At 40.6% G+C, this 27540-nt stretch overlaps 1 protein-coding gene across 1 annotated transcript in view; it reads right to left on the reverse strand.

Annotated features, from left to right (window-relative positions):
- ARHGAP22 (Rho GTPase activating protein 22) overlaps positions 1-26799 on the reverse strand; it is a 112354-nt gene extending 85555 nt beyond the window's left edge. The window contains exons 1-2 of the mRNA XM_058841382.1: positions 26608-26799; positions 22516-22603 (exon numbers count right to left, since the gene is read on the reverse strand). Of these exons, the coding sequence (XP_058697365.1) occupies positions 22516-22603; positions 26608-26787 (268 nt within the window). The 5' untranslated portion in view covers positions 26788-26799. The remainder of the gene's footprint in view (positions 1-22515; positions 22604-26607) is intronic.
- Between the last annotated feature and the right edge of the window lie 741 nt (positions 26800-27540).

Below are 27540 nucleotides of genomic sequence, written 5' to 3' on the forward strand. Positions count from 1 at the left end.
TTATTTGCCTTTATTTGCTTTCAAAGCTGGGGTTGTTCATCCTGGGGAAAAGGAAGCTCAGGGGAGACCTTATTGCTCTCTACCTTCAAGGAGGCTGTGGCAAGGGTCAGCCTCTTCTCTCAAGGCAATCGGTGACAGGACAAGAGGAAAAGTTATGTCAGGAGAGGTTCAGAATGGGTATTATTCAAACAGCAGTTAAGCTTTGGAAGATACTGCCCAGGGAAATGGCAAAGTCACCATCCCTGGAAGATGTCCCCAAGAATAATGAACACAAGTTCTGCCTGTGGTAGGATGCCACACTACCCTTATGCAGAGATGAACACTTTATTTAGGAAAAAAGAGAAGAGCGGCTATAAAACAAGCTAAAGAAGCGAGAGTTTACCCCATTTTGCGCAGTTTAAAAAGCTTTCCTATTACAAGTGATAGGGTAACAGAGCAGAAGAAGTGTTACTGCAGGGCTTCATGCTACATTTATGAGCTCTCTCACTATGAAAGCCTGAATTAAAATCAACAAGTAGCAAGATTGTTGATAGTAAACACAAGCCAGAGGTTATGCATACAGTAGATGTTACCAAATCTTCAGGTGTTAGTCCAGTTGTGTACAGATAAAACAGAGCAGGCAGTTTAACCTGTAAATGGTAGTTCATTGAAGGGGCACAGACTAAGGAAAGAATTGCTTCAGCTTCTCATCTTTTGTGGTTGTTACACATTAAAAACCTCTGTGCACCTGCCCTCAATGTAGCAGTATTCCATAGTTCCCCTGTTTTACCCACATACAGGTAGTGATCCATTGCTTTGTTTTTCTGGTTTTGGACCCATATTTCCTGTCCTGCAAAGTTGTATCCCACTCCACTTAATATACCATATGTGATCATTTTTGAGGGACATAGTCAAACACTGCACAATGTAACATTTCCATGGATAAAGATGACAACAGAAAATATTTTGCGTTTCTGCTAAATTATTATTAATGTGGGAAGAAATAAACCTTTTTAACTGAAACTGATATTTTCAAGCTACAGCAATCGAGAACTGTAGAAATACAGCTTTTAAATAAAAAGTCTTCTTAATGAAGTGTCTCAACAAAAGAGTTGCAATTAGCTCTGCTTAGCAACTAGCCAACATGAAAAAACAGATGGTGAATTGAACAAGAGACCAAACATATGATCAAGCCTTTGAAATGCTATCAGTTAATTCCTTTCCTCTTCAGAGGATAAGTAGCGGAGACCATAAAGGTAAATAGTATTTTTCCACCAACTAACACAGCAACAGCTCTGCTGTGTTAGGTCAAAGGTTACTCCTTGCTTTCATTGACAAAACCAGTCACAGAGAAGTTTTCTAGATAAGTAATAATTAACCAGATAACTTCAGGATAATACTTCTTCCTAAAACCCATCTCCCAAATTTTCAAATTTCTAGTTAATTTTTGAATTTCAGCAAAAATAATGTCCCAAATGTACATTCCAAATGCCACCCTTAGCAGCTATAGGCACACGGAAAAAGGAGAGGAAGCACATTTGGGTGCACATAGGGAAGGCCAGCTGGAGAACCATGCAGGTGGCATACTCTGGGGCACTCACTAAGAAAATCCATTCACTTTTATCTTACATTTTGGAAGAGACTGTGAATTCCTCCTTTATCTCTGTTGTTATGTCTTCAGTTTTCAAAAAATGCAGGAGACTCTGAAGACCTTTTTGCTACTATAGTTAAAATGTAAACTGACCACCCTGTTGAAATGAGGAATGAATTCACATCCCAACTTAATATACATTCCCACCCAACAGGCTGTTTTTACAGTGCTTAGGTCACATCACAGAGAACTGTTTCTTACAGGAAGGAAAGTGTGCAATGTATAAGCACCCAAGTCTATTCATACACATGTTGGGGACTTCTTAACTCTAAAATACTGCAACTGTGCTACTGTGTGCTTGACATGAATGCATAGCCAATCACACTGTCCCTAGGAGAGCCAAATGTATAAGATTATGCTCAAAATCTACTCAGTACTTCTAGTGAGAACTCATTCTGGACTTCTGTTAGGAGGTATATTTAGTTACTGTGGAGACTCAAATCTAAAAAAGGAAGAAAAGGAAACAATTTAGCTTTTGTTTTTTTTAAAACAGGAGAATTATTTTCTTAGCTCTGAGGTAGTATTATGAATCCCAAGGCCACATTTCTAAAGCATTTCAGACTGGAAGATACTGAACAGATTTTATTTGCATTAAGAATTGCAGTCTTACAAAGTACAGTCTTCTAAATCCTCATACCTTTTGCTTCTACACAGGAAAGCATCAAGGCACCTAACAGATGCAACTGATTTTTCCAGATTTCCTCTTCTATTCCTTTCACACAAAGCACAACCATTATCAAATAACCTAGCAAGTTTTGGTATCCTAGGTAAGCCCCATTTTCCTAGTTTCCCAGTCTTACAAACCCTGTATAAACTCTGCACCTTTTAAACCCAAAATTGTAACAGAAAGCACACCTTGGCAGCTGACACCACACAAGACTGAAAGGGCAAATACCATTTGGCTGAGGACTAGAGTTCTCCTTCATCCTTTATGCTTGCACCAGTTTGAAACTTTTTTCATACAGAACACAAGGTGGGTCTCCCCAGGAGACCTACACTGAGCAGGACAAATTGATAACCAGGTTAAAGTAAGTAAAGGCAGAAGTCACAGTCTTGGAAAGCCACCAGAAATCTTTGTAATATTAGAGTGCAAGATTTTTTTGGATGATCTGATGGAGAACAACTCTCAGTATAAAAAATGCCAAGAAAATAAATACAATCACACTGAAACAAGTTGGTGCAGCCAACAGTGTAAACCATCAACCACATCACATGGCAAACACTCCCAACAGCTTCAGGTTCTTAGGTTCTTCAACAACTTAGGCTAGTGGGAGCCAACAGTACTACAAGGATGAGGTGGAAGGAGGATTTTATTTCTAGTTCCCTTCCAATTCCTACCAGCAATCATGTCCTTCTCCCACATTCTGATTTCAGCACACAGCAATCAACTGAACTAAAGGACAGAGTAAAGGGACAGTTCTGCATTCCTGCCCAGGAATCTGTTACTTTCCAGCCAGTAGAGTAATTCTGCCACAGGGACAGAAGGGAAGATGAGTGGGGAAGGATGACAACTCAAGCTTTCCTTTTTGGCCTTAAACAAATGCAAATACCCTTAAACCCTCAGCCCCCTTATTAAGCTTGTCTTTATCTGCAGATAACCCACTGCATTCAGGGAGACACTTCAGCCTGCAACTTCCAAGAAGTAGGAATCTACTCATCAGTTAGCCTTATCTGTGCCTGATGTGCTAAAAGGCTATCAGAAAAAGCTGATAGGGAAAACACAATAACGAAAATCATTGCTATCAATACCCAGGTCCCCAGCCACACCCCTCCCACATCTGCTGAAAGTATTTTTACAGCAAAGCAGGACTTGTTGAAGCTCATGATCAAAAGGCCAATGCACGCATAGTCTAAACCATCCTTAAAGCCAAAAAAGCAAAGCAGCAGGGGCAATCTAAATCAGTGGTTTTACTACATAGCTTATAAACTTAGAGCCATCTGAAAAGCACTGGAAAATAAGCTTACAGCTTTAAAGGGGCCCATGCCAAGCACCAAGGAACAAGCAAATTTCAGCAGCATCATACAGAGCCAGATTTGGTCTAACCTTGAAAGAAGTCCTCAAAACACTTGTTAGTATTACATACTCAATAGAGTCCCACAGGCAAAGTATAATTTAACACAAACATATATCTCAACTGTACCACTTCTCAGAGGGTGGTGTGGCTTCACTGGTGTCTGCAGGTTTACACAAATGTGCAATTCTGACACAAACACACTTTGTTCTTTCAAGCTTGAATGCAATATGCTAGCTGAAACACCCATTGTTTGTAGAAGCTCTTCCCGAAAAAGATAAATACAATTTCACTCAAGTGAATGAGGTGACTGGATTCAAGCCAGAACTAGGACAAATGTTTTTTGATAACACCCAATCTAAGCCTCCCCTTCCTTAACAGATTAAAACCAGAAGCATATTAAAAATCCCACAGTATTCCCAATCCAAAATTCAGGGATATTTTGCGCTTTTTTTTTTTTTTTTTTTCCCCCCTGTTTTGAGAGGGAAATTCAGATCCATTCACCAGGTGCCACACCGACAATCTGGGCATAGTCAACTCAATAATAATTGAAAGACTAGATATACCTTTACCTGGTCTTCTCTACTCCTGACAGGGAAAATTTATTTCAGTGTTTATGCTTCTAATGTAAGTGACAGTTACAGAAGTTACTTCGTATCAGCAAACATTTCCTTTAGCTTTTATACTGCCACCTTTAACTTTCTTTTAACCTTCATTTATAAAATTTACCCTGATGCAGCTGTGATGAAGACAGCAGCCTCATACTCACCAAATTTCCACCAATGTGCTTATTTTTCCCATTTCCCTCAAAACTTGAGCATATGTGCTAAATTTCTACCATCTTCTGAATCATACTCCCCGTGTAGCAACTACTAACAGTGTTTCTTCCAAAGTTTTGCACAGGAAGCAATTTTTCGCCCTATTTTCTCACTAATCCAACTTCAGAGGATTTTGATTACTAAAAGAGAATTATTTTCAGCTGTCAAAAAGTCAAAACAGTCAAGCATTTATTTTACAAGCTCCAAGAACAGTAACATATTTGAACATCATTCTTATGAGACTGCTTTCTGCTGAGGAAAGCTACACTTCTCTTTGGGCTCAAACAACAGCTATTCTTAGAGTGCCTGAATATCAACTACAAACTTTTCCCAAAACAGACAGGATGTCAGAAGCTGGTCCCAACACATAAACCCATGCAGGAGCCACTCTGGAAGTAACTGAAAATCCTTAGGAGAATTACAATAGCTTTAAGTGGGTTGGAGACATTGCCTCCTAAAGCAGTTTCTTCTAGACTTCTGGGAGCTCGACCCTTCAGAAAATATCCAAGTCCTTTACTACACAGAAACAGAGGAGGAAAGATTGTCAGCTAATGCTATTGCCACGTTAACAGCCTTTCTGAAAAGAAACAAGCGCTTTCCCTCCCATCAAATTTTACTTGTTAGTGGAGAAAAAGAAGAACCAAGGATTGCGTTTAAAGCTTAAGATCATATCCAGTTTTTAAGGGTTTAGCTTAGTTTGCCGAGTTTTTTTTTGACCCAAGAGCAGCGGTGGTGGCACCTCCCGAAGGGCTCGGCGCTGGGCACCGCACACAGAGGGACAGCGGCCTCGCTCCCCGCTCCCCCCGTGCCGCTGCCGCAGGAGGGACCCGGCCGGTGGCTCCCGAGCCGCGCTCTCCCAGCCGGGGCTGCGCGCACCCGCCGCCGCCCCGCCGGCACTCACCGGGGAAGGAGAGCTTCCCCGTCCCAGCTGAGGGGGAAGTTAGTTACCTCTGGGCTGCTCACGGCAGCCTTTGCAGGAACATAGCCCCATGGCAGGTGGCAGCGTCCCTGGCGGCCCCAGCCAGCCCGCTCCCTGCCAGGCGGGGCCGCCTCCAGCATCCCTGGCAGCGGGGCGGGCAACCGGGCAAGGGCTCCCGAGAGGCTACGCAGGGACAGCGGCAGGTTGGTGTCCTGGAGCCCTCCTCCTTTGTCGCCCCTATTTCCAGCCGGCCTCGAGGCAGACTCGGCGCTTCACGGCTCCCTGCCCCTTAAACCGCACTGGCTTATTAATTATAGTCGCCCCTTTGAAGGGGTGAGAGCCACCGGAGCCTGCTTTATGTGAGAGGCTCTCAGACGGCCAGAGGGCAACAGACACCCAACGTAAACCTTCAGTGTGCATAAAAAGATACCGGAAAGACTATTTCACCTCTTGCAAAATTCTCTCAGGACAGGACAGGGTCATGTGGTATTCCCCCCCCCCAACATCACACACCCCCACAAGCTTTTTAGCTTTTTGAAGCCCCACAAGAGTAAACACTATATATCTGAGTCTCCACAGAGATACTGAGTGTTACAGGGACCTTGCATTTCTGCAAAGGTCAGCACTGCTCTACCAATATTCAGAAGGCTTGTTTACACACTCACTTTTAATTACATTAACCCGAGTCACCAGCCACAAGATAAGCGTTTTGTTTTGGGATAAGGAAAGAACAACATCCCTAGAACAGATGTTTGCTGGATCCCTGATCATTCTGTGCTTGTTCTCTAAACCCTGCAGCACTTCACACAGCTGGGACCCTGCTTATTCTAGCCCCACTGCCCTAAGCACCACAGCAGAGTCATAGTTTGTTTTATACACCAGCTTACAGGAAAACTGGCTGCCTTTGCAAAGCTTGGATCAAACTTAAGAGTTGGATGTCGCAAGAAAGCGACTGAATGATAAAGTCTTTTCCAGGCTGGACACTGAAGAAGACTACACTCTTTGACAGCAGTGTGCAGTGCACAGAAATTACAGTTTGGGTGGGAGCGGAGAAAGCTAGAAAAATAGAGGTTTGGGGGTGGGGGAGGTAACAAGGAGCTACATCTTTCAATACTGTTAAAATACCAGAAGCCTGAACCCAAGTCCTGATGACAATCTGCAACTCCAGCTCCCAGTACATGAGCCTGAAATTCTTCAGAAAGGATTTCCAGGAGAGAAAATGAATAACCAAGGGTAGATGTCTACCAGGTCTCCAATCATTAAAAAAAAAAAAAAAAGAAAGAAAGAAAAAGAAAAAAAAATGACTACAATAATGTTCTACAGAGAGGTTCTTCTGCAGAGTATTCAGCTGTTAACTGCACACTTGAGCAATCGCAGAGTATGAGCATTCATTAGTTAGCACAAAAAAACCAAAACAAAACCAAATCCCACACAGGATGGAAGATGGACAAGGCAGGAAAACTTTCCCACCACCACCACCAAACACACTAGAGGAAATTCAAGATATTTCTGCAAGAGAACTGAAGAAAATCCAGTATTCTGGCTTTGCTGGTACGAACTTGTTCCCCTTGGATAGATGTGTGAGAATTCATCTTAGTTGTTTTGCTGTGCCTCTAAACTCATCAGACAGTGCCAATAGCTGACAGCTGCTTGGAAATCCATCTCTTGTGCAAAGCGCTCCCTTGTCCTTGTAAAGCAGCAGATATTTCCTTTTCTTCTTTGCTAGAGGGTGATCTGAGGGAAGAGGCGTGTAAACCACCTGCTTGAGGGGCTGGACAATGTCCTGGCAATACTCCTTCATTTCATTTCTCCTTCATTTCATTTTAAAGCAAACTCCAGGCAGCCCCCAGCAGGGGTAAGTTTTCCACGTTCTGGAAAAGCCTAAGTGTTTACTAATGGCACTGTCAGAGCAGTGGCAGGTAAAGCAGATGGAGAAAGCACCCTCCTCTCCAGCTGTTCCAGCCTGGCAGCCAAGTCAGCTTCATGGGGAAAGGTACTAGGTGCTCCATGTCAGAGAACCTCCCCACCCCCCAGGCAGCCTAGAAGTTACTGAAATTTGAATATTTAAGAAGTTTTAGGACTATTACATACATCACCTCACATGGACAGATAAAGGCTGATGAGGGGTTAGGCACACATGCTTGGTCTAGACAATCAATTTGAGAGCTTCAACAAAGCATTTCAAGATTTGTTTTCTTGTTTTTTTTGTTTCTATTATTGAAACATTACAGTTTTAAACTCTCCTTATTTTCACAAAATATTTGGAAAACTGACAAAAGTTAGTCTTACCTTTTGGTTATGTGACATTACCTAAAGGAATTAAATGGTTCCAGATGAAAATAGCTGAGAGTCATTTGCTGTAATAACCATGTATTTAACATAACAATCTTCAAGTTCGCATTCATTGCAAAAGGAAGGCAGAGCCTCTGATATTCTTACCCTGTGGACATAGTGTGACATTACCCAAAAACATTGCTGTGCAAAATGGAGCTAAAGAACATTTAGTCCTTCTCTCATATTTGCTCCAGATGACAAAAATTACAGTGAAGGTCAGCAATAAAATAAGCCAATATTGACAGCTTTCAGAAAGCCATCCAAAGCTTGCATATGAATGAACCATCCATGCTTTGAGTTTCACAGCAAAATACAAATTTCATCCAAAACAAAGAAGCTCTTCAACTGCTCATTAAAAAAGATACATTTTAGAAAATTCTTTAATGAATTGGTGACTTTGATATATATTTGGGTCAGTCTTGACTGTGAAAAAATTTGAAAAAAAATGCACTCAGAAAAGACAAAACCCTCGGGGAAAAAAATTATAGCTAAAGAGTTGTTCATTGATAATTAAACCAAAAAAATGTGAGTGAAAATGTGATTAAATAAAGAGCCCTAATGTCTAGTAAACTAAAATACTATAACCACTACCACCTTTCTTATAATCTGAAAAATCCATATAACTAATAAAAAACAGGACATTCATTCTCTACATACCTTCAGTGCACTTTGCAGATCATTTGTCATTTTAACTTCAGAGGGCACTCATTAAATTTCCTAAAATTTAAACCAACATGTGTCCGTGGTCAAACATGCTGCCAGTCCAAATCCTGCCGGACAGAATGAGCTAGCAGGGGATCAGACCACCAGAGTGCATGCATACAAACCAGATACCATTTTTTGTGAGGGCAGAGGAATGATACAGTCAAGATTAAAACAAAACAAAAACATTTTGAGATAACTGAGCAATGTTTGGGAGATGCAGAAGTCAGATGTCTATATCTGTCATCCCATGGGAAATTCAAGATTCTTTAATGTCTAAACCACACTTAGTTTCTCCTTTGGATGCAGTCAGGCCCAGGCAGATCATCTCAGCAGTCAGCTAATGAAGGTTAGAGGGCAGAACTGCCACTCAAATATTTTGCCTAAATAAAGGCAACCCTAGAAACTCTCATCCTAGATTGATTGCTACAGGTACAAGGTCTGACACAACCTGAAGGGTGGGAAGGCTCAACACAAGATTAATATATCAAAGATAGCCAAACCTGTCTGGGTCAAATAAAATTGAGATTTTATATATAATTTTTAATATTATATAAAATGCATTTATATTTACACTCAGCAAAAAATTCAAGTAGGTATTAGGCCATTCATGCAGTACGCAAGGTGGATATGCTTGCACTTTTCCAGCAACAAAACCCATTTACTCTGCAGTATGATTCCTTCAAGACTGATTTCTGTTAATACACATAAGTCAGTCTGTAGAGCAGGAGCTGTTCAAGGTGGGATTTCTGTAATTCTTAACAATTTGACCTTTTAGATCTAGAGTTAACCATGCATGCCTTCTCTTGAACATCACACACCAGCTTCAGACTAGGCTTTACAAAATCAGGAGCCCAGAGTACAATGTCTAAATTTGGATTTCAGACACTAAACCATTAAGCTGATCTTTGAAAAATTCCAAGGACTTAACAGATCCCTGAAAAATGAACTGGTGCAGACTGAGTGTCCTAAGATTTTTTTGAATAACGCATCTACTTTGCACATTTTTTTTTACTCCAGCCATAGCACTTGGCTCCACCATCTGAAATTCTTGATTTAAAGTTCACATTCTCTCTCATTTCTTAAGAAATGCAGTAGTGTATTGCCTGCCACTGAAAAGGAAAGCCAGCTGCTAAACACTATTGTGTGAATAATGAACTTTTATATTTCTCTGCAATGCTAAATATTTGGAGCCAGAGGTAAAGATTTCAGTTTCAGTTAAGCCAACCACTTATATTCTGGGAGGAAAAAAGACTCTAACCAAGTAAATTTTTAAAAAATTGGAGGATGGCAGAGGAATATGTTATTCTAACCCAGTGATTCATTCCAGACATGACTGAGTACTAGTGGCTGAAGGTATTTATTAATCATTTCTTTACTAGGAGACAAATGGTTTTTGTGGTTCCCAGCTATGTCAGAGTTACATCTCTAGAACTGGGCAAGCACTCATTTTGGAAGCTTTTTTAGACATAAGGCCAGGATTACATAGCTTTGGGCATTTTCCTCACCTTTCTCTCCTCCCCAAAAGGCACAAACTTATCTGAAGAACACAAATGCTAGCACAACCTTGCACCATAACTACTAAACAGGTGAACTTCATAGAGAATGGACCTAAGCCAGCCAGTATGAAAAGTGCATTCATGAAAAGCTCACAATTTATACTAATACTCATGCCCAAAATTCAGAAGAACGTGTTAGAATTTTCAGACTGGGCCAATAAAAGCTTGTTTTGTCTGATCTGTAAAATTATTTATACTATGATCTTCTCTATATCAATCAAATAATCTCTAAGTCAGGGAAAATTATAGACTTCCTCTCCAAAAGTTAAAGCCCTTGTAAAATGAAAAGTTGATTTTCTAAGTCAGATTCAGCATGGATTATTCCCGGGATTTCCAAAATACATGGTGAAACAAGCAGAAGTGGTTTGCCAGGCTAGAATGGGAGCATTCTATGACTCTCCACAGATTTCCCAAAAACCATTGGGCTCAGAAGAAAGAAAAGACTATTCCTGCAATGTAATAACAGAGGTAGAAGAGTACATTACAACCAGTCTTAATTCATATATATCTAAATACTCCAACTCCCTTAAAGACCTACTATATTTCTTAAAAGAGCCTGAAATTGCAAAGTGAATTTTTTAGCTTAGTATTTATTAATAAAGTGACATGCTACCTCTCTTTAAGGCTTTTTTCCTGTGAGAGCAGAGCAATGTAAACCATCCTCACCCTTTCAAATCCCAGTCTTCATCATCCCCTGCCCTCCAAATACACACTTCTAGTATGTTTAATATAAACTGCAAAGGAAATGTTTTTGAAAACTCCAAGGGCTCCTAAGACTCTGAAAAATAACCTGTTGAGAGAAGAATTAGACCTTCATCATTTAAAGGAACAATGTATAGTTCATCTATTCTTCACAGAAGACGTAAGCACAGAAAACATGAGTTCAGTATAGATATATCACCAGACTGTATGAGAGACAGCATGAAAGTGAACATTTTGTATTCACAGGTTGCCTTGCTCCAAGTGATCTAAAACACATTCCTGCTAACCAGGTTAGGCTAAATTTGCAATTCCGTTTCTACTGATTTGCAGTTCCATTAAGAAAAGGCTCACAGGCTTAAAAAAGAAAAAAAGAAAGGATCAAAAGTCATCTGTGCTGTCAGGAATAACACTTCAAAACATCTGCCCTTGTCCTATTAAAGAATTTCTAGTCCAGAAAGAGTCAAAAGATACTGAGTTTATAACAAGTTCCTCTGATTTGACTACATCCATTGCTTTCTCTTCTCCCTCCAGTCACTGTAATTCCAAGAAAAATTCAGTCATACCATCTGACACTCCTGTGACAATTTTCACTAGCTTTGGACATTTTTTCATATTAATGGCCATATTTTAGGAGACTCACAGGTGTCTACCTTCTTTGCTTTTTCCTTCAAATAATGACTCTGCAAGCTAAAGCACTTGTGAAGAGCAAAAAGGAATTCCTTGAATTCTGATGAACTAAAAAAATTAAAGAATTTTAGGTGCAAGCATCAACAAATGAAGAAATCTTGGTTGGAAATGCCAGTACAGCTTTAGCCACACCGTGCTAGTGAGTACATCTCCAGGTTTTCACTTTGAGGGCATTAGCAAGCTCTTGGGCCTCTAGTGTTGAAGTACTGAAGGAACACAAAAAAATATTTGAATAATCAAGCCTTACATATGGCCAAAGTACCCTTTTGCAACTGGTTGTGGCAAAGCTGACCTTGTTCCTGTTCCATTTCTGTCAGAAGAAGGGCAGTGTTGCCTGGAGCATGCACAGCTCTCAGCAGCAGGTGGGCACACTGGCTGACATCAGCAATTCCTGCCTGGCACTGCCATAGCTGCTCTTGTACAGTTCACACCAGCTAAGAGCCCAAAGGGGAAGATCAGCTAAGCACACAGATTATAAGAAGCAGTTTTACTGCAAATACCTGAAGGCATCTTGCTGCCCTTAGCACTTCAAACTATAAAAGGAACCCTTTCCTAACAGATCCCAGTGTACACAGAGCACAGACAGCCCACTATTAATGTATGCGAGCTTTTGCACTTACTAACTTCAAAAAATCCTTGCTTCTAGAAGAGAGGGGAGGATCTGCTTTGGCTCACAGATCGACAACTCTTCACTGACTGCAGAACTTAAAGCTAATGGCGTTAAGGTCTGAGCTTCCTGAGGATGTTTTGCTGAAGGTGATTAAGAAATAACTCCTTATGTGTAGCTTAGTATTTTCATCGAAGTTACCAAGACTAAAGCAGAACTCTGTGCTGGTGAAGGCAAAACTGTGCTTTCCAAGAGGAAACAGCTGTAGCCTCAAAACACTACTAAGGGAGAACACTGAATTTCTTCTCACTGGTCCTCCTCAATCCTCATGCATCCCCTTCAATAAGACAGTCACCCTACAGGCCCACACCCATAATTATGACACCTTCCAGAGACTCCGCCAGCTTCAGAACCAGGGCCAAGGTGATAATATTTCTCTTACCAAGCATGATCATAAGCACAATATTTCCATTTGTTTTAACTTCCTCTGTTCTCTGTTGTGATGTGTTTGGGTGACAGAGCTAACTAAAGGTAGGATGTTCACTTTTGTATTCTACAGTGTTAGCAACACATGGCACTTATGATCTGTAGAGGACCTATAAAGGACACAGGGACAAAAACTGGCAGCTGAAGCCTGGTTTGTCATTCAAAGTGGACCAGATATAATTTAATCTGGAAAATATCTTCTGCTGAACCCTTCCAGAAGGCATCATTTTGAGTCTCTGATTCATATACAAACCACAGGATTTAAAAGCAGAGACTTGATAATTTCTGTGGCACAGAAGGATCTCACACAACAGTGATCTTTGCAAACACTTTTCTTTGTGTTAATAAAAGTAATCTTTCTCCTCATTACATTACAGGCTTTCTTTTGACACAATTATACTGGAACAGAATTACTAATGTAAACAAGACTCTTCACCTCTCAAGTCAGCAGTTGCCAGGGTGCTTACAAATCTTCATAGTAAAATATACAACCCAAAATTCAGGGAAGCACCACAATTATCCTTCTATGCAAGTTATTACTTGCATCGTTAGTCTTTCTCTATTGTCTTACACACACTCCCTTTTAATACTGTATATTTTTGGTTTCACAGCTCTTTCCTTTGATATCTCAAATTCCTCCTGCCCCTTCCCCCAGGTTTTCTGTCTGACAGTTGGTGGTTAAAAACAAATCCCAGAACTAATAATAGTACTTTAGGAGTCCAGGATGATACATAACATCTTTGATAGCACATGGAAGCATAGGTATCAACATCTTAAGTGGACTTCACTTAGATGAGCAATGGACTCTGGCTAAGATTAAAAGGCAGACTTGAAAAAATGTGTCTTAACTGGCCTGTTCACCTGTTAGAACAGAGACAGAAGACACATACTTTGATAAACATTTAAAGTCTGTCAAAAGAAAAAGCACTATAATGATCAATGACCTGAACTTTGTCTTCCTAATAGAAGAAATCACATTCATTTCAATTAGTTCTTGAAAAAAATCACGAATATTAAGCTCATCAGAATGTACTACACTATACAGACCACAGTCTTGACCCCACCTGCCTCACTGCCTTTAGAGAGCAGCACCTTGAGCAGAGTCCCCGCAATGAATACTGTAGGGGCACTATTAAGCTTACCATGAATTTTAGGGAATAAAACTGTTGTAATGCTAATAAATTCAACATAGATTAGCCACACTGCCATAAGTGTACTCAGCACTCATGCATTTCCCATAGTGAAACTATACCTTGATAACTAGCACAGGGAGTTAAACCCATTCCCAGTAAAAAACAAACACCCTCCCAAAAAAACCCAACAACAAACCACAAAAAAACCCAAAAGAAATAAAAAAACAACCTGTGTGCTCTTAAGCTGGGTGTAAGGCTTAAGTGTTACACCACAGGCAATACATCATTGTCATATTTCCTCCTCCCTGTGAAGGTCAAAAAGCCCAGAGCAAGGAGTTTCTCACTGATAGCACACTAATTATCCCTAAAGCATTTCAGACGAACACAGAGGGCTTTTTGCCTATGAATCCTCTCTCACAGGTGTTGGACAGTGGGCCAGCTGCCACTTCAAACTGGTACTAGTGCATTCACAAACACCCCAGATAGCAGTTTCTCAGTTATATTCTCTTTTGGATCCTGGACCATCACATTATCAGCTGTGTGTCTCCCTTTCCCCCCAGCACTTATGGTGGGCCTTGTAAAAAGGACCCGTGGTTTGTTTTTTTCTTACCATTGCTTCCCAGAACCATTTCCACATGGTATTTCAAAGTCTGTGTTTTACTGAGCAGTTAAGGTGTAGTGCTGACAGGTACCTCAAAAGCGTGAGTGGTGCTGCCTTACAGGATTGTATCATAGAACACAATCACAGAATCTTTAAGGTTGGAAAAGACCTCCAAGATCGAGTCCAGTCCTTGACTGAAACACCACAATGTCAACTAAACCATAACATTAAGCCCCAGATCCAGTCTTTTCTCAAACACCTCCAGGGACAGTGACTTCACCACCTCTCTGGGCAGCCTGTTCCAAGGCTTGACAACACTTTCAGGGAATAAATTCTTCCTAATGTCTGCCCTGAACCTCCCCTGGCACAGCTTGAGGCCTTCTCCTCTTGTCTTTATTTCAATTCCGCTACAATTTAGTCTGTGCTGTGACATCGCCATATATCCTGTATCTTATTTGACTTCATCATGCTAACCTAACAGAGTATTTTATTAGCCTCAGGGATCCCAGACACTGCATAAATCTTGTGGAGAATTCATCCATTGTTATTGCAAATGGGAAAACAGCTGTTTCTGGGGCTGAACAAAACCCATAACAGCAGCAACAGAGCACGCAAGCTGTAAAACGTCACTGAAGGCTTGATTTCTGACACTAGCAATATAGAGATGGTACTACATAACTGATCGTGCTGACAGTTTGATAAGCATATCGCTATGTAACAAAGCTGTACTTGCACCAGAATTCTTTTTAAAATAATCCCTCTACTTACTACACATGCCTTAGGACTTAATATATTATCCTCAAGGCAGGATATTCAATAGCAGAACTCACTCTGGAAAGTCTCAGCAGGAAGTATTCAAAATCTTACCTAATTTGCACCGAAAAAATCAACCTGAGGGGATCAAATGATGCCTTGTACATTTCTGCTACAATGTGCCATCACACTACAAAGCCATATTTCTATACCCAAAGGGCAACCTATATAAAATGCTATATTTGTCTCTCAGGAATACAATGAGTTAAGGAAGACTGCTCAAAACCAGTCAGAGGTTACATTTTAATGATCTGCACTACCAGAAAGCCCTATTCATGGAACTTCTTAAGTCTCATGCTCCTTTCACAGCAGGCATTATGCGATTGCAATTGAAGTTTTAAAAACCATCATTCTTGTTGAAAGCCAGCACGTGCATTAATGACAGCTAGGTGCTACTGATCAGGGACCAAATGCAGAACTCTTCCTGGAATACAAATCCCAGGACAGCAGAACACATGTCTGCTGTTGCAGCCCATTTCCAGTCCTACTTTCAAATGCCCATGGCCCCAGAGCACTGAGGGATAGAGAGAGTACAACTTGAAGTAGATCAAACACTTCTAATAAAACAAAGGCATGATCTTGTTTATTTCATGAAGCAGGATCATTACCTGCCAAAAGCAAACATAAGCCTCATTCATTGCATATGCTAGGGGAAAAAAGAAAACAAAGCAAAAAGCAATTTACAGGCTGCAGGTGCCTCCTGATGCCCTTCAAGATGTTTTAAACTGATAAGGTAAGGTGAGTCAAAACATTCTTAACTATCAGAGAGCCTCACAGCCCTCAGGGGAAAAGAAGAGCCTAATAACCTTTCTGCAGAAAACTCTGGATGCAGTCCGAAGACCTTCACCTGCAGTGAATCATCATCTTAAGTAGGCAGAAGTGGATTGGTCAAGCTGTAGAGACACAGCATTGAACACAACACTGTTGAAATCAGTAGGTTACATGAATTGAGAGCAAAGTTCAGTCCTTTTTTTACCACATTCTCTTTTCATAAGAATTCAGTGACATGATGCAGTCAAGCATTCAGGGAAGGTACAGATCAGAAAATCAGTAAGCAGAGAAGCCTTGCTTACAGAAGATTTGAGCAGCCAGCATTTATCTACACGAGGGAAATGAGAGCCTCCATTAATTTACTCTAGTAACAGTTTGTCGACTGAATCCATTGTAAGACAAGCCTAGAAATACTGGCAGCTGGTTGACACTTCTGCTGACACTAAAGGGAGTTATCAAGGTCTGGACATGCCACAAAAGCTATTTTTTCAGTTCAATAAAAGAATCTCAGAATGAGGAAAGGAGTAATCCCGAGGAAGGCAGTTAGTATACCATTTGGGAAATGCCAATTCATTAAAACTGCAAAATTTTGAAGATCCACATTTTGAAAAATAAGTTTAGCAGGCTCAGGATAGGAGAAGAGGAAAACAGACAGATGCCACTAAATAGCTCATAAGCACTGGGTCAGTATGTTAACCTGAAAAAGCAGAGACCTACATCAAAGTTGCTTCCCACACAGTCATTACTGTATGTGTCTATGCAGAAAATGTTCTGCTCTCATATCACAGTTTTAAGACCAAAACAAGATTCAAATAGGTAAATAATTTGAACTTGAATGTTTTCAAAGACTTGATTTCGGCATCTGAGACAGCAGCTGTATATTGTGAATACATGGAGAGTGTTCAATATAGAATATTGCAGAATCACAGAATATTCTGAGTTTGAAGGGACCCACAAGGATCTTCGAGCCCAGCTTTTAAGTGAGTGACCCATATGGCCGTCAAGCCCACAACCTTGGCATCATTAGCACCATCTTCAAACCAACTGAACAAATGTGCAGAAATGTATTCAGTGCTGTATTCTGCTTACAGAGCACAGTACTGGCTTCACAGGGTGGGCAGTGACGTTGTTAGGAAACTCTTGCTTACTGATTTGCTTTGACGAGACATGAACGAAGAAAACAGCGTAGCTGGTTTCCTCTGAGAGGATGAACTCTGCTCTTGGGAATCAAGACACGTGCCATCACCGACAGCAAGAGTCCAAGCAAAAGCTGGAAAGAACCAGCACCATCTAGTGCTCAGGAGAGACGGAGCAAGCAGAACAGGAAGAACAACGCACTAACACTTTCTAGGCACAGAAGTTCAGGATACACACTTTCAAGGAGACTCAAACTGCACTTGAGCATAAAAAGATACTCCAGCTGGGAAAAGGCGAGCAGGTGTACCCATCAGCATCTGAGTGTGAAAACGTTATTACCTTAAAGGTCTCAACCCAAGATTAAAATACAAAACAGTTTCCAGACTATAACTGCAAAGAAGACATACAATTTTATCATTCTGGGTGCTCCTTTGGAAAGACAATTTAGAAAAGAGATTTATTGCTTCTCACCCCTCAATAAGTGGAAAAGTCTATCTCATGTTCCAAGAGACAGTTATGGTTTTTAGTGGCATACAACTGCATGCTCTCAGCTATGCTCCAGACATCTAGAAGTAATAAACACAGATCTGACAGATCTTTTCCACTGCAAAATCAAGACCAGCAATCTTGTCTAGGTCAATGCAATGCCATGGACATGGTAACACCCATAGCTCTCTCTTGCTAAGTGTTTACAGAATGCACTGCTGCAACTACACTGTCTTAAACTTTCTAGTAGGACCCAAAGTTACTTCATTTTGCTGCCATTTCCCTAGTCAATATGGTGGATGCCCAATCACAGAAATCTAAATATATCTCTCAAATATCAACATCATCACATATTCTGATATGCACAGTCAGTTTTCAGCTGCAGACTTCAGGAGAAAACTTAATTACCAACGGCAAACTCAGGATCCTGCTGTTAATTAGAACTGCAATTTGCATTGAATAATAGAGAACACTGAATGATTTTCAATGTATGAATTTCTAATTTCTCCTCCAGGTGTTTTAATTACACACCATCTCAACAGGAACTGAGATGAAAAAGCCACAAAAATAGCTTAATTGGTGTCGATCACCTGGGATGCTGAAGTGTACCACAGATCAGACTGCTCTGTGGGCATCATTCCACCTACTGGTACAAGACAAACAAGCTGTCACTCCAATTTCTCTGTCAGATATTGTCAACAGCACAAATGGACACCTACAGAACAAGCATTTAGCAATTACTGTTCCTGTAAGAATCAGAACGCCTACCTTCTTATTCTGCCTTTCTTGACTTTCCTTCTTGTTATATAGCACAACCAAGGCAGTGAAGTAGCTTCTACATAAACCCTGCACAAAGTCACTGCACGAGGCATTTTATTTTGCTCCAACCTAACTTCTGGCATAGTGCAACCACCACTCCATCTTTGAAGGATGCAAGTCCCTTTTGTAAGGGCAAGTTGCCTATATTGAATTAAGTCTTTATAATTAACTGCAAGAGCACACCATAGAGAACTGACTTCTAAAGTTTTGAAAATAACCTTTGACATGTAAATCAAATATGGGCAGTGATCCTTGCTCTAAGTTTGCAAAAAAGACCAAGGTAACAATTATGAAGAGGACTGGACTGCCTCACTAAAGAGAAGGCTGGTGCTAACTCAACTGGAGCACAAAATACAACCTGAAGTTTTCATTACCTCTGTTCAACTGACCTGAAGTCCAACCGGTTTGGGAACTTTTTTCAGTCATAAGAGCTGAAATGAAAGACATGATTAAGTATCTGGAAACAAGATCAACCCCTTCAGCAGTTGTTTCCAATGAAAAAATTAAATTCATTACAAATCTGCACTCTTATTTCTCACAGGAAGTCTCGGCTAAGAGCTGTCACTGTTCATCTTAGCAGAAAGCACTGTGGCAATAAACAGGAATGAGCTATCATCAGTGGTAAGGAGACATCAAGATATGTACCATGAACCTTTTATTCTGAACCTTTTTACTACTCTCCTCCTTGATTCTAAAAACCTTACTACATCAGGAAATTCTCTGTCTGCAGAAGAACTTGAGCATCTCATGGTGCTGCAAAGACTGGGGAATGAAACTAGGTAGACCACTTGCCACAAGACATTAAAACATCCATTTTCTGAAAGGTGAGACCTCAGGAGCACTAAAGTCATCAGCATTCCTTAAGACTTTCTCAGAGCTTAATCCCAGTGGCTTCTTACAAGCTGCAATACACCACTCCAAAATGCACTGTAACACCATGTCAACACTAAGTTGTCCTGTTGCCCCTAGCAACAGCAGATGCTGTCTTTGTTGCCAGATTTGGACTCCTCTCCCAAGCAACAAAGATCATTTCCATCCATAAACACCAGATGCTGTGGAATTGTTACCCCAAATGGTACAACACCTGACCTCATACTATCCTCATAATTTTACAAAAACATCCCCCACCACCTGCTAATGTGCGCTGGAGTATGAGAGCCACTGGCACCCACGGCTTACCCCACTATTCCACTTTGAAATTCTAGCTATGGTGAAGGGAAGCATGAATGGATTCAAAAGGGTCCAGAAATTTACACAGTTTCCCCAAAAAGGAATACAGAGAATATATTTCAGGAAGTCCTGTCACCAGATCAAACACTAGTTTGACTGTAGAACTGTTCTGCAGTCTCTCGTGTCCCTAGTTAACCCTTCTCCCAGCTGCCCTATACAGCTTGGAAATGAACTTGATGAAACATGAATAATACACAATGCCCATCATTAGTTCTTGTTACTCAGCAGAAAAATCAATACATGCTCTGTTACAGCACTAGTCCCTGCACTCTGAGGGAACAGGTCCCACAGCCAAACTTAACACAGCCTGCAGCAGAGAAAAGGCGGCAACATCTCAGCAACAATTCCACAACAAGTACGCTGAATGTGTTAGCTATTAATCACAAAATAAGCTTTTGGAGATAACTGGTACCACAGACTTTGGAACTCTTTGGACATTTCTCAGATCTCAGCCTCTTCTATTTTCCAGATAAGCTGGTATCAGCTATGGGTACATTTTAGGAATGTTACACTCCATTCTAAATTTTGTTAGTTAAAGCTCTGATGCTGAATAGCCCAGTAAAACCTCAATCTAATACTTACAGCTATTGAATGTATCTGTATTCACAAAATCCCCAACTTAGCTAAGAAAACTTAAAAAAAAAAAATAAAAATCCTACCATCCCTATAGAAACTGTAGAGTCCTAGCTTATAGTGGGATAAATGAAACACAATTAGGCAGAAATGTGATCATGGCCATACATCCAATGCAGGAAAAGATCGGCAGTGATGAGAAATAAAGATCTGGGTCCTGCAAGATCATTTGTGCTCCCCTTTCTATCTGGTATCTGTTTCGGAGCTGTTCACTATGTGGGTGTTCTGCAGGCTGGCAACCACGCAGAACACGGTCATTTGAGAACACATGCAAAAAAAGAAAAGGCACTTACGCCAAAACCAGCACAGAATAAATGTACTGTGAACAAAATGGGGAACTCTTTGGGCCACATTCTCCAGTGACGTCTAAGTCAATTACGTTCTGTATTGACTGGCTATTTATAGTGCTTTTCGATACTATCTATCTAGCAACTACATTTGCTACAAACAGGATTTATCTCCATAAGTTAGGGAAAGCATCTTCATTTTGCAGACAAGTCAGTGGTACACTGAATCGTTTTTCCAGGGAACACAGAAAAGTGCGATGTCAAAACCCCAGAGTGAACACAAATATCCTGGGATCCACAATCATGCTAAACTGTCACTTTTTTTCACTATGCTGAATAGCCCATTTTAACTAGCCACATGCCCTGCTTTACCAACTCACCTGAAGCAACAGCTGCCTGCAGTTTAGGATAATTCTCTTGTAGGCTACAGTAATATAATCTGATAGGTTGGACAAGAAGTACAGAATTACTATTTTGCCATCTGGAATCAGAAGAAACTCAAACCTGCAGGAAACTCAGTCAAGCTCAGTTAATTATTTCAGATCACTGCCAGAACAGATGGGATCATTCATGATCACAACAACCCAAGTGCTTTCACATTGTAGGTCCACAGTCCTTCTGCAATAGTATGGGGCAGATGTGTCTCATTCAGAGCAACAATGAATGCCACTTCCTTGGAGATCCTCCATAGAGGCAACTCTGTGGGCCCAAGGTCCTGCTGTTTGTGGGGCCCTGCCAATGAGGGCACTGTGCATTATAAGGGGGAAAAAAGGTATTAAAAGATAGTGCACAGTGATAAGCAAAAAAGAAAAAAAAAATCCCTTCTCCCCAAGTAGCTTCCTCTGTGTCAAACAGAATTCTGCAACTAAGGTATTGCAAAACACTGCCTGATGCTGTAGTTGAAAACCTTACAGCACTGCCTGTTCTTGCTCTGCCTGATACTACCTCAAGAGGGGTGTGCAAAAACGGCATTTTAAGCTAGCCTAACAGGGTGGCAAGAAAAAGACTCCCAAATAGTAAAAACACACCTGACTCCACAGCAACAACATTCAAATACTGGGGCAAGCGTTCGTTTTTAAAAAATTCCATTAAGAAACAAGAGGCAGCCTAAAGCAGTTACTTTTATCTGCCCTACTGACAGCACCAATGCTGTGGGGAGAGACAATGCTAAGCAGCATGGACAGGTAGTCCATGCAGGCCAAGCTGGCAGTGAAGTGAAGGATGACCGAGTACACTGACACAATTTTTAGCACAATCACATTTGCCTGTTCCTTTCTAGGAACTCAGTGTTCGGGTACAGAGAAATAGATGAAGTGGCTCAATCCTTTCACTGCTCTCATTCCTCTGTTGTAACACTGTAGCAGTGAAACAGGTTTTTTTCCTCTGTAGATTCTGCCACCTGAAACTACCGCCTGAATACAGTGCACTGAAACCCATGCACAGGGATGGTCCTCTCCCAAATACAATCAGAACTAAATCAAATGAATTCAGTTGCTCCTATACTGCAATAGGGAACTTAATTTTAAATCTATCCTGGAGACACCAGCTCTGTCCACAGCAAGTGTTTATATGGGAGCTAAAATGACTGCAAAAGTTTTATATTAATATCACAGTGACAGATCATTATATTTTCTACATTAAAAAAATGTCAACCTCTCTTCCATGCCAGGTCATCTATTTTCTTAAACCTTTCATCCAAAAGGGAAGTGTTTTGAAGCTTTCTGTCTGCCCTCCCACCCACTTCCCAAAATAGGTAGCATACATGAAAGATATTGCATCCAGAGACCGCATGTCCCTTTTCCAGAACTTCTGTGCTGTGTTCTTTGTCTGTTTCTCCCATAACAACTGGACAAATGCATCTGTTTGAGAGACCACACAACACTCCAAGCAAAGAGCCTTCTTCAAACAGGAAAGTCATGGAGCACGATGCATCTCAACTACCTTAAAATGAAAACGAGGTGCCACAGCAGCACTTCTATGCAGAACAAAGAACATCATGTAGTAAATTTCCCTTTCTCAATCTCACTAGATAGTCTCGCCAGTATATCAGAACATTCAGGAGTATTCAGTACAACTCAATTTTCATTAGTGACAACTGACGGGAAATGTTGTGATGTTATAGTGAAAGCACAAAAAAGTGTTGGCATACCTGGGGTAATTTCAAAGAGATGTTTCCCTGGTTCATCCGGATTAGGTGGCAGCTCGTTCACCTGACTGCCTTGCAGAAGTATCAAACCCTGTAATGGATACAAACATTAGTGAAAAAGGAAAGACCACTAAAAGGGTAAGGAAAAGGTGATAAAATGTATAGTAAATTCAAGTCCTGCTGCTGATCCCAACACCTTTCCACAGCTCTGATCAAGAAAAGATTTGGGCTGATCATCCACCTGCTTCACTGTCTTTTCTTTCACACTGGACACTGCTGTTTCCTCTGGAATAACACTACTCTGAGCATGCAGAAAGTGATTCTCCTTGGTTTCCGTAACTATCCATAATTTATAGCTATTTCTAACTATTCCATAATTATCCTTTGCAAAAGTTTCATCTCACATTACATCTACTCTTCCCACACCCTTGAATTTCTGGTTGCAGTGTGCATTTGAATAAAATGGCCGATTTTCCAGAGATTCTCAGTACACAGAAGTTCCCAGGGAAATACTGGAAGACAGCAGATAATTCAGATTTGCAAGACAATGGACTACCTTTTAATCCAAAAGGCTATAACTTCCCTAGAAAACAACCTGAAGCTCTTTACTTCCCAAGTTCAAATGCTGCCAGTATTCAGCTTCATTTCCGCTTTGAGCTCAAGCATAATTAACACAACATATTCCAGTTTGGGATTTCTGCATAGCTGGTGACATAGTATCTTCAAAGTGAATAAAATCCTCTTCATCTATGGAAAAGCTAATAAGTCATTACAGGAAGCTCTTGTCCAGTAACATGAGCGAAACAAGCTACAAAAATTCACCGATATTTTAAAGGGTTTCCAGTTTAACATTCTTCAGGACATATGCACATTCAGACAGAAAAAATACAGTAAGAACTGGCACTCTCAAGAGTTAAGTCATGAAGAGGGTAATCAGCAGTTCCCACTCTTGCACGGAACTGTCCTGGAATGCAAATGGGGTCCAAAGCATCTTCTCTTGATGAACAGAAAATGAAGAAGGTTGTTTCAGTCAGGTTTTTCACACATCTCTGGTTGACAAGAACATAGCTATGCATGTTTACTAATCTGGCAACAATCAAATACAATATGTGCCATCAAAACATTGGTAATCAGAACAAATTCTAGTTATGCTATTTGTCAGCTTCCAGAGCCACATATAATGGAGTAATACAATTAGTGTCTCATGAGACAGACAACCCAGGATTTCAACTAACAGAAGACTACTCATCATAAGACCTTTGCAATCTTCTCTATAAAACAATGAAGCCAGATGTGCTACTTTTCATTGCCACTATTCAGTATAACTTCCATAGCTTTGCTCCTCAGGAATATATCCTCCTACAAATGCTTTGCTCAACAGTGTCAAGGCTCAGCTCCTATCCCTTACCTAGTGTAAGGGTAAGGTTGTGGAAGGACATCGTGTTGGAGAACACTTCACAATGTCCATGCTGAGTGATTTCTCAAGAATGGTTGTAAGATTTAAAATTGAGGTACAATAAGTCAACACAACAGGATAAGCCTTCAGCACCCTTACCTCCCAATCCTGTTGCCCTGCAATTTGACTCTAAGGTTCACTGAAATTAGAAGGTAAACTGAAGACATTCCAGAGATAACAGAAAAACAAAGGAAAGGTAACTTGACAAAAATGCAGATGCATCTCAAATTATTCAAAATGGTATTGAAAAGTATTGTATAAAACTTCATCTTTAGTGGCCAGAACACATTCTAAAAAATTCTTCTGTTTTCTAAAGTACAAAATTCAAACCCGCTGCAGATGCATTAAAGCCTTTTATCATGTCAAGTCAATACTGAAGGAAGGGTAAATGAATTAGTTGCACAGTGGCTTCTGCTTCCCTGGAAATTGGGGAGGGGTCCATGCTCTCTCCTTTCCTGGGAATAGAAACAAGCCCAAAGCTACTTTAAAAACCCACACATATTGACAGACTCGGTAGGAGCATCAAAAACTCTTTGCAGGTCAGTCCTCCCTTCCCCCTGTCCCCTAGGGTAAAAAAAAAAAAAAGAAAACCCTGCAGAAAAACAACGGCTGCAAGTCCACCCTCTAACCTTTGGTCTTTGATGGAGTGGGCTGTGCAACAGCAACTGTCATGTGGCACACAAACATACACATCCTCAATAGTACTCAATCCATTAAGACAACAGAATTATTCCTCTTCACACCAGAAAGCCTGTGTGATTCTCCTGCCATTAGATTACAGCTCCACCTTTTCAGCAATACTATTAAAGGAAGAGTATCAACAGCTTCCTCTAAGAATCTGAAAGAACAGGTTTTCATAAAAATAGGCAATGCAATATGCATAAAGAAAAAGATGTTGCTTTGTATTTCTCTTTTGAAACATTATGTCAAAAATCTCACTTTATCAGGTAAACAACAAGAATACAACTCTCTTCCAGAGTATATATAAATAATCAAGTAGGTGGAAGATCAATGGGAATTTCAGTGAAACTATTGATTTCATTTTTACACACAAGCTTAAAGGCCATACTTAATAAATAAAACAACAAGATTTAAATTAAGCATGAGTACCTTTAGCTCTGAAGGAAATTAGGGATTAATATCAATAACAACAGGTGAAAATATCTCCATGGCCTATAAAAAAGATCTCCCTACAACAAAGGGTCTCAGTTGTCTTCCTAAGATGCATGGGCACACCTGTGCCATTGCCCCTTCATTCTGGAGAATCCCAAGCAATAGCTGTCTATAAGCCTCAAAAGTACATCTCACCTGAGGGATGCAAGCAGCCCTAGTTGAAATCAGATACAAATCCTAATTTGTAACTCCTACAAGAATAGTTAGGACATAGTCCTGTATCATCATACACAAAATGGCTCCCCACATTGATAAATGTATGGCAACCCTGTGCCCAAAAATGGTCAGGGTTAAAGAAAACCTTTACAACCTGAGGCCATTTCTTCCTCATCATGTTCACTGATGTGAGTCAGAAATGCCCAGCTCTTCCACGTGCTTACATGCATTGCATATGAAGATAAGGTGCCTGGTTTGAAGGTGCAAAATCCCACTGTTGTTGGCAGCATCCTGAGTAATCAAGTTACATCATCAAGTTCAAATCTCTCTAGCCTTTACACAGCAGACTTTCCATAATTACGGACCAAATCCCTCATCAGGAGAGTGCAAGATATAAGATGCAGTCAACATCCTCATTCATCTACCATATTTATGTCAGGCCCACAGGGGAATATTAATTTCCATTCTCACTCTACAATGAAATTTATGTGTGACAGTCAAGCAGGCAGCTGCACCAAGCAGTTTAATAATTGTCTATAATGAGCATGTGGATGGTGATGATATTACACAGGCTGACTGTCACTCCGTAATGCATGTACTGACTCATCAGGAGCCAGCAGTACAGGGACATTATCTGGCTCATTCAATTATGTTCCCACTGTTCAATGACTCTGGTTAAAGGCCTGAGTCAAAACAATGACTATTTGAATTATGATGCATAATCTACTACAGCAGCTAGGAAAGACCTTAGCTCAAATGCTCTGAGAGAATTTTACAGGCATTAGGAAAACATGAATAAGAAATACTTCATCTCCTCTGTAAGCTTTAGCCCATGGCACAACACCCACTCCCTCCCCCCACACTAAAACACATATTCCAGCCCATTCTCAGCATCTAACAAAACCTGCACACTGCAGGTTTTATACCTCACACACACAAGCCAGCTCTAAGCAGCTGGTTCACCTCATGGCTAACAATGGATTAGCTGGGAGATAACAAGTCCCAGCTGAGCAAGGTTAATCACTCCTGCCTCAGTAATCTGCAACTCCATAGCTCTTCTTGTCAAACTCCAGTCTCATAGCTGGCCATACTAAGATTTGGTGCCCTCCAACATAAACACCTTCTAACCTTTTCCCAAGCTTTCCCACTTGTCTGGTTGTAGAAAAACCTCCCTGCAACATCTTGTGCCTTTGAACCTCCTTAAGTGTATATAGTTTTGGTGAGGACAGAAAACAACTGAAATGAGCTGTCAGTCATAGCATGGCTGTGATCACACAGAAGTCACAACACCTACAGTTCTCCAGTCATACCTGAGGTTTAGTTTCCTCTTCATCCTTATAATAGAAGAGCTGATCCCCACGCAACACAAACCACCGCTGCTGCCAATTCTTCATTATGCTCCTTTGTTTCTTTAGCCAGCCACACTTCAGCACACGTTCTTGAGGATTTGGAGAAGATGGTCTGGAGGGAGGCCCAATCTGTTCACCCATCACCAAACTCCTTGACCGGGCTGAAAAAGCAATTACAGAATAAGTGAAACAAAAAATCATAGTAAGAGCACTCAGAGAGGATAAAAAAACTGTTCCACGCTTTCTTCTCAGATATGGACAGACGTTTCCTTTTTGAACAGGTACATGTTTTTCAGGGCGTGCATTCAAGTTCATGACAGTCAAACACAGAACAAACATTACTTTTTGGTACTGATCACTCCAGAGTGTCTAAAGGTGCAAAATAAAGGTGCAAAAACCCCCAATATTTCCACTGAGGCTTCACTGCTCCTACAACCATTCTTTGTGGCAAATCATCGCTGCCTTCCAGCACTACAAGGATAATGCTAGTGCTCTCTCCTAACAGGATATTTGTCCAATGAGAATGTGCAAATGTGTGGTGAGGAGGCACAAAAAGGGGAAGAAGAAAGTATAAAAAATATTCTCACTCCTCACACTACCAGTTTGGGGAGATTAGCCAGGGAATCCAGCTGCCAAAGGAGAGAGAAAAAAAAAATAATAACTGGGGAAGATTAAAAAAGAGAATTGTCAGTCAAAGTAGTGACCGTGATCCACACAGAAGACAGAGACAACACAGCTATCCAGAGTTATTAAGGTTATCTCACTCTTCAGGGCATTCTGACACTGAAGCAAAATAAAAATAAAAAAATTAAACAACAAAAAGAAAAAATTGAAAGACAAAATAGAGGAAAAAGCCAACATTTAAATATGAGGAAGGGTTTGAGAAACAGGAAA

This window comes from Poecile atricapillus, chromosome 6 (assembly GCF_030490865.1).
Source record: "Poecile atricapillus isolate bPoeAtr1 chromosome 6, bPoeAtr1.hap1, whole genome shotgun sequence".
In the NCBI taxonomy this organism is placed as follows: Eukaryota; Metazoa; Chordata; class Aves; order Passeriformes; family Paridae; genus Poecile; species Poecile atricapillus.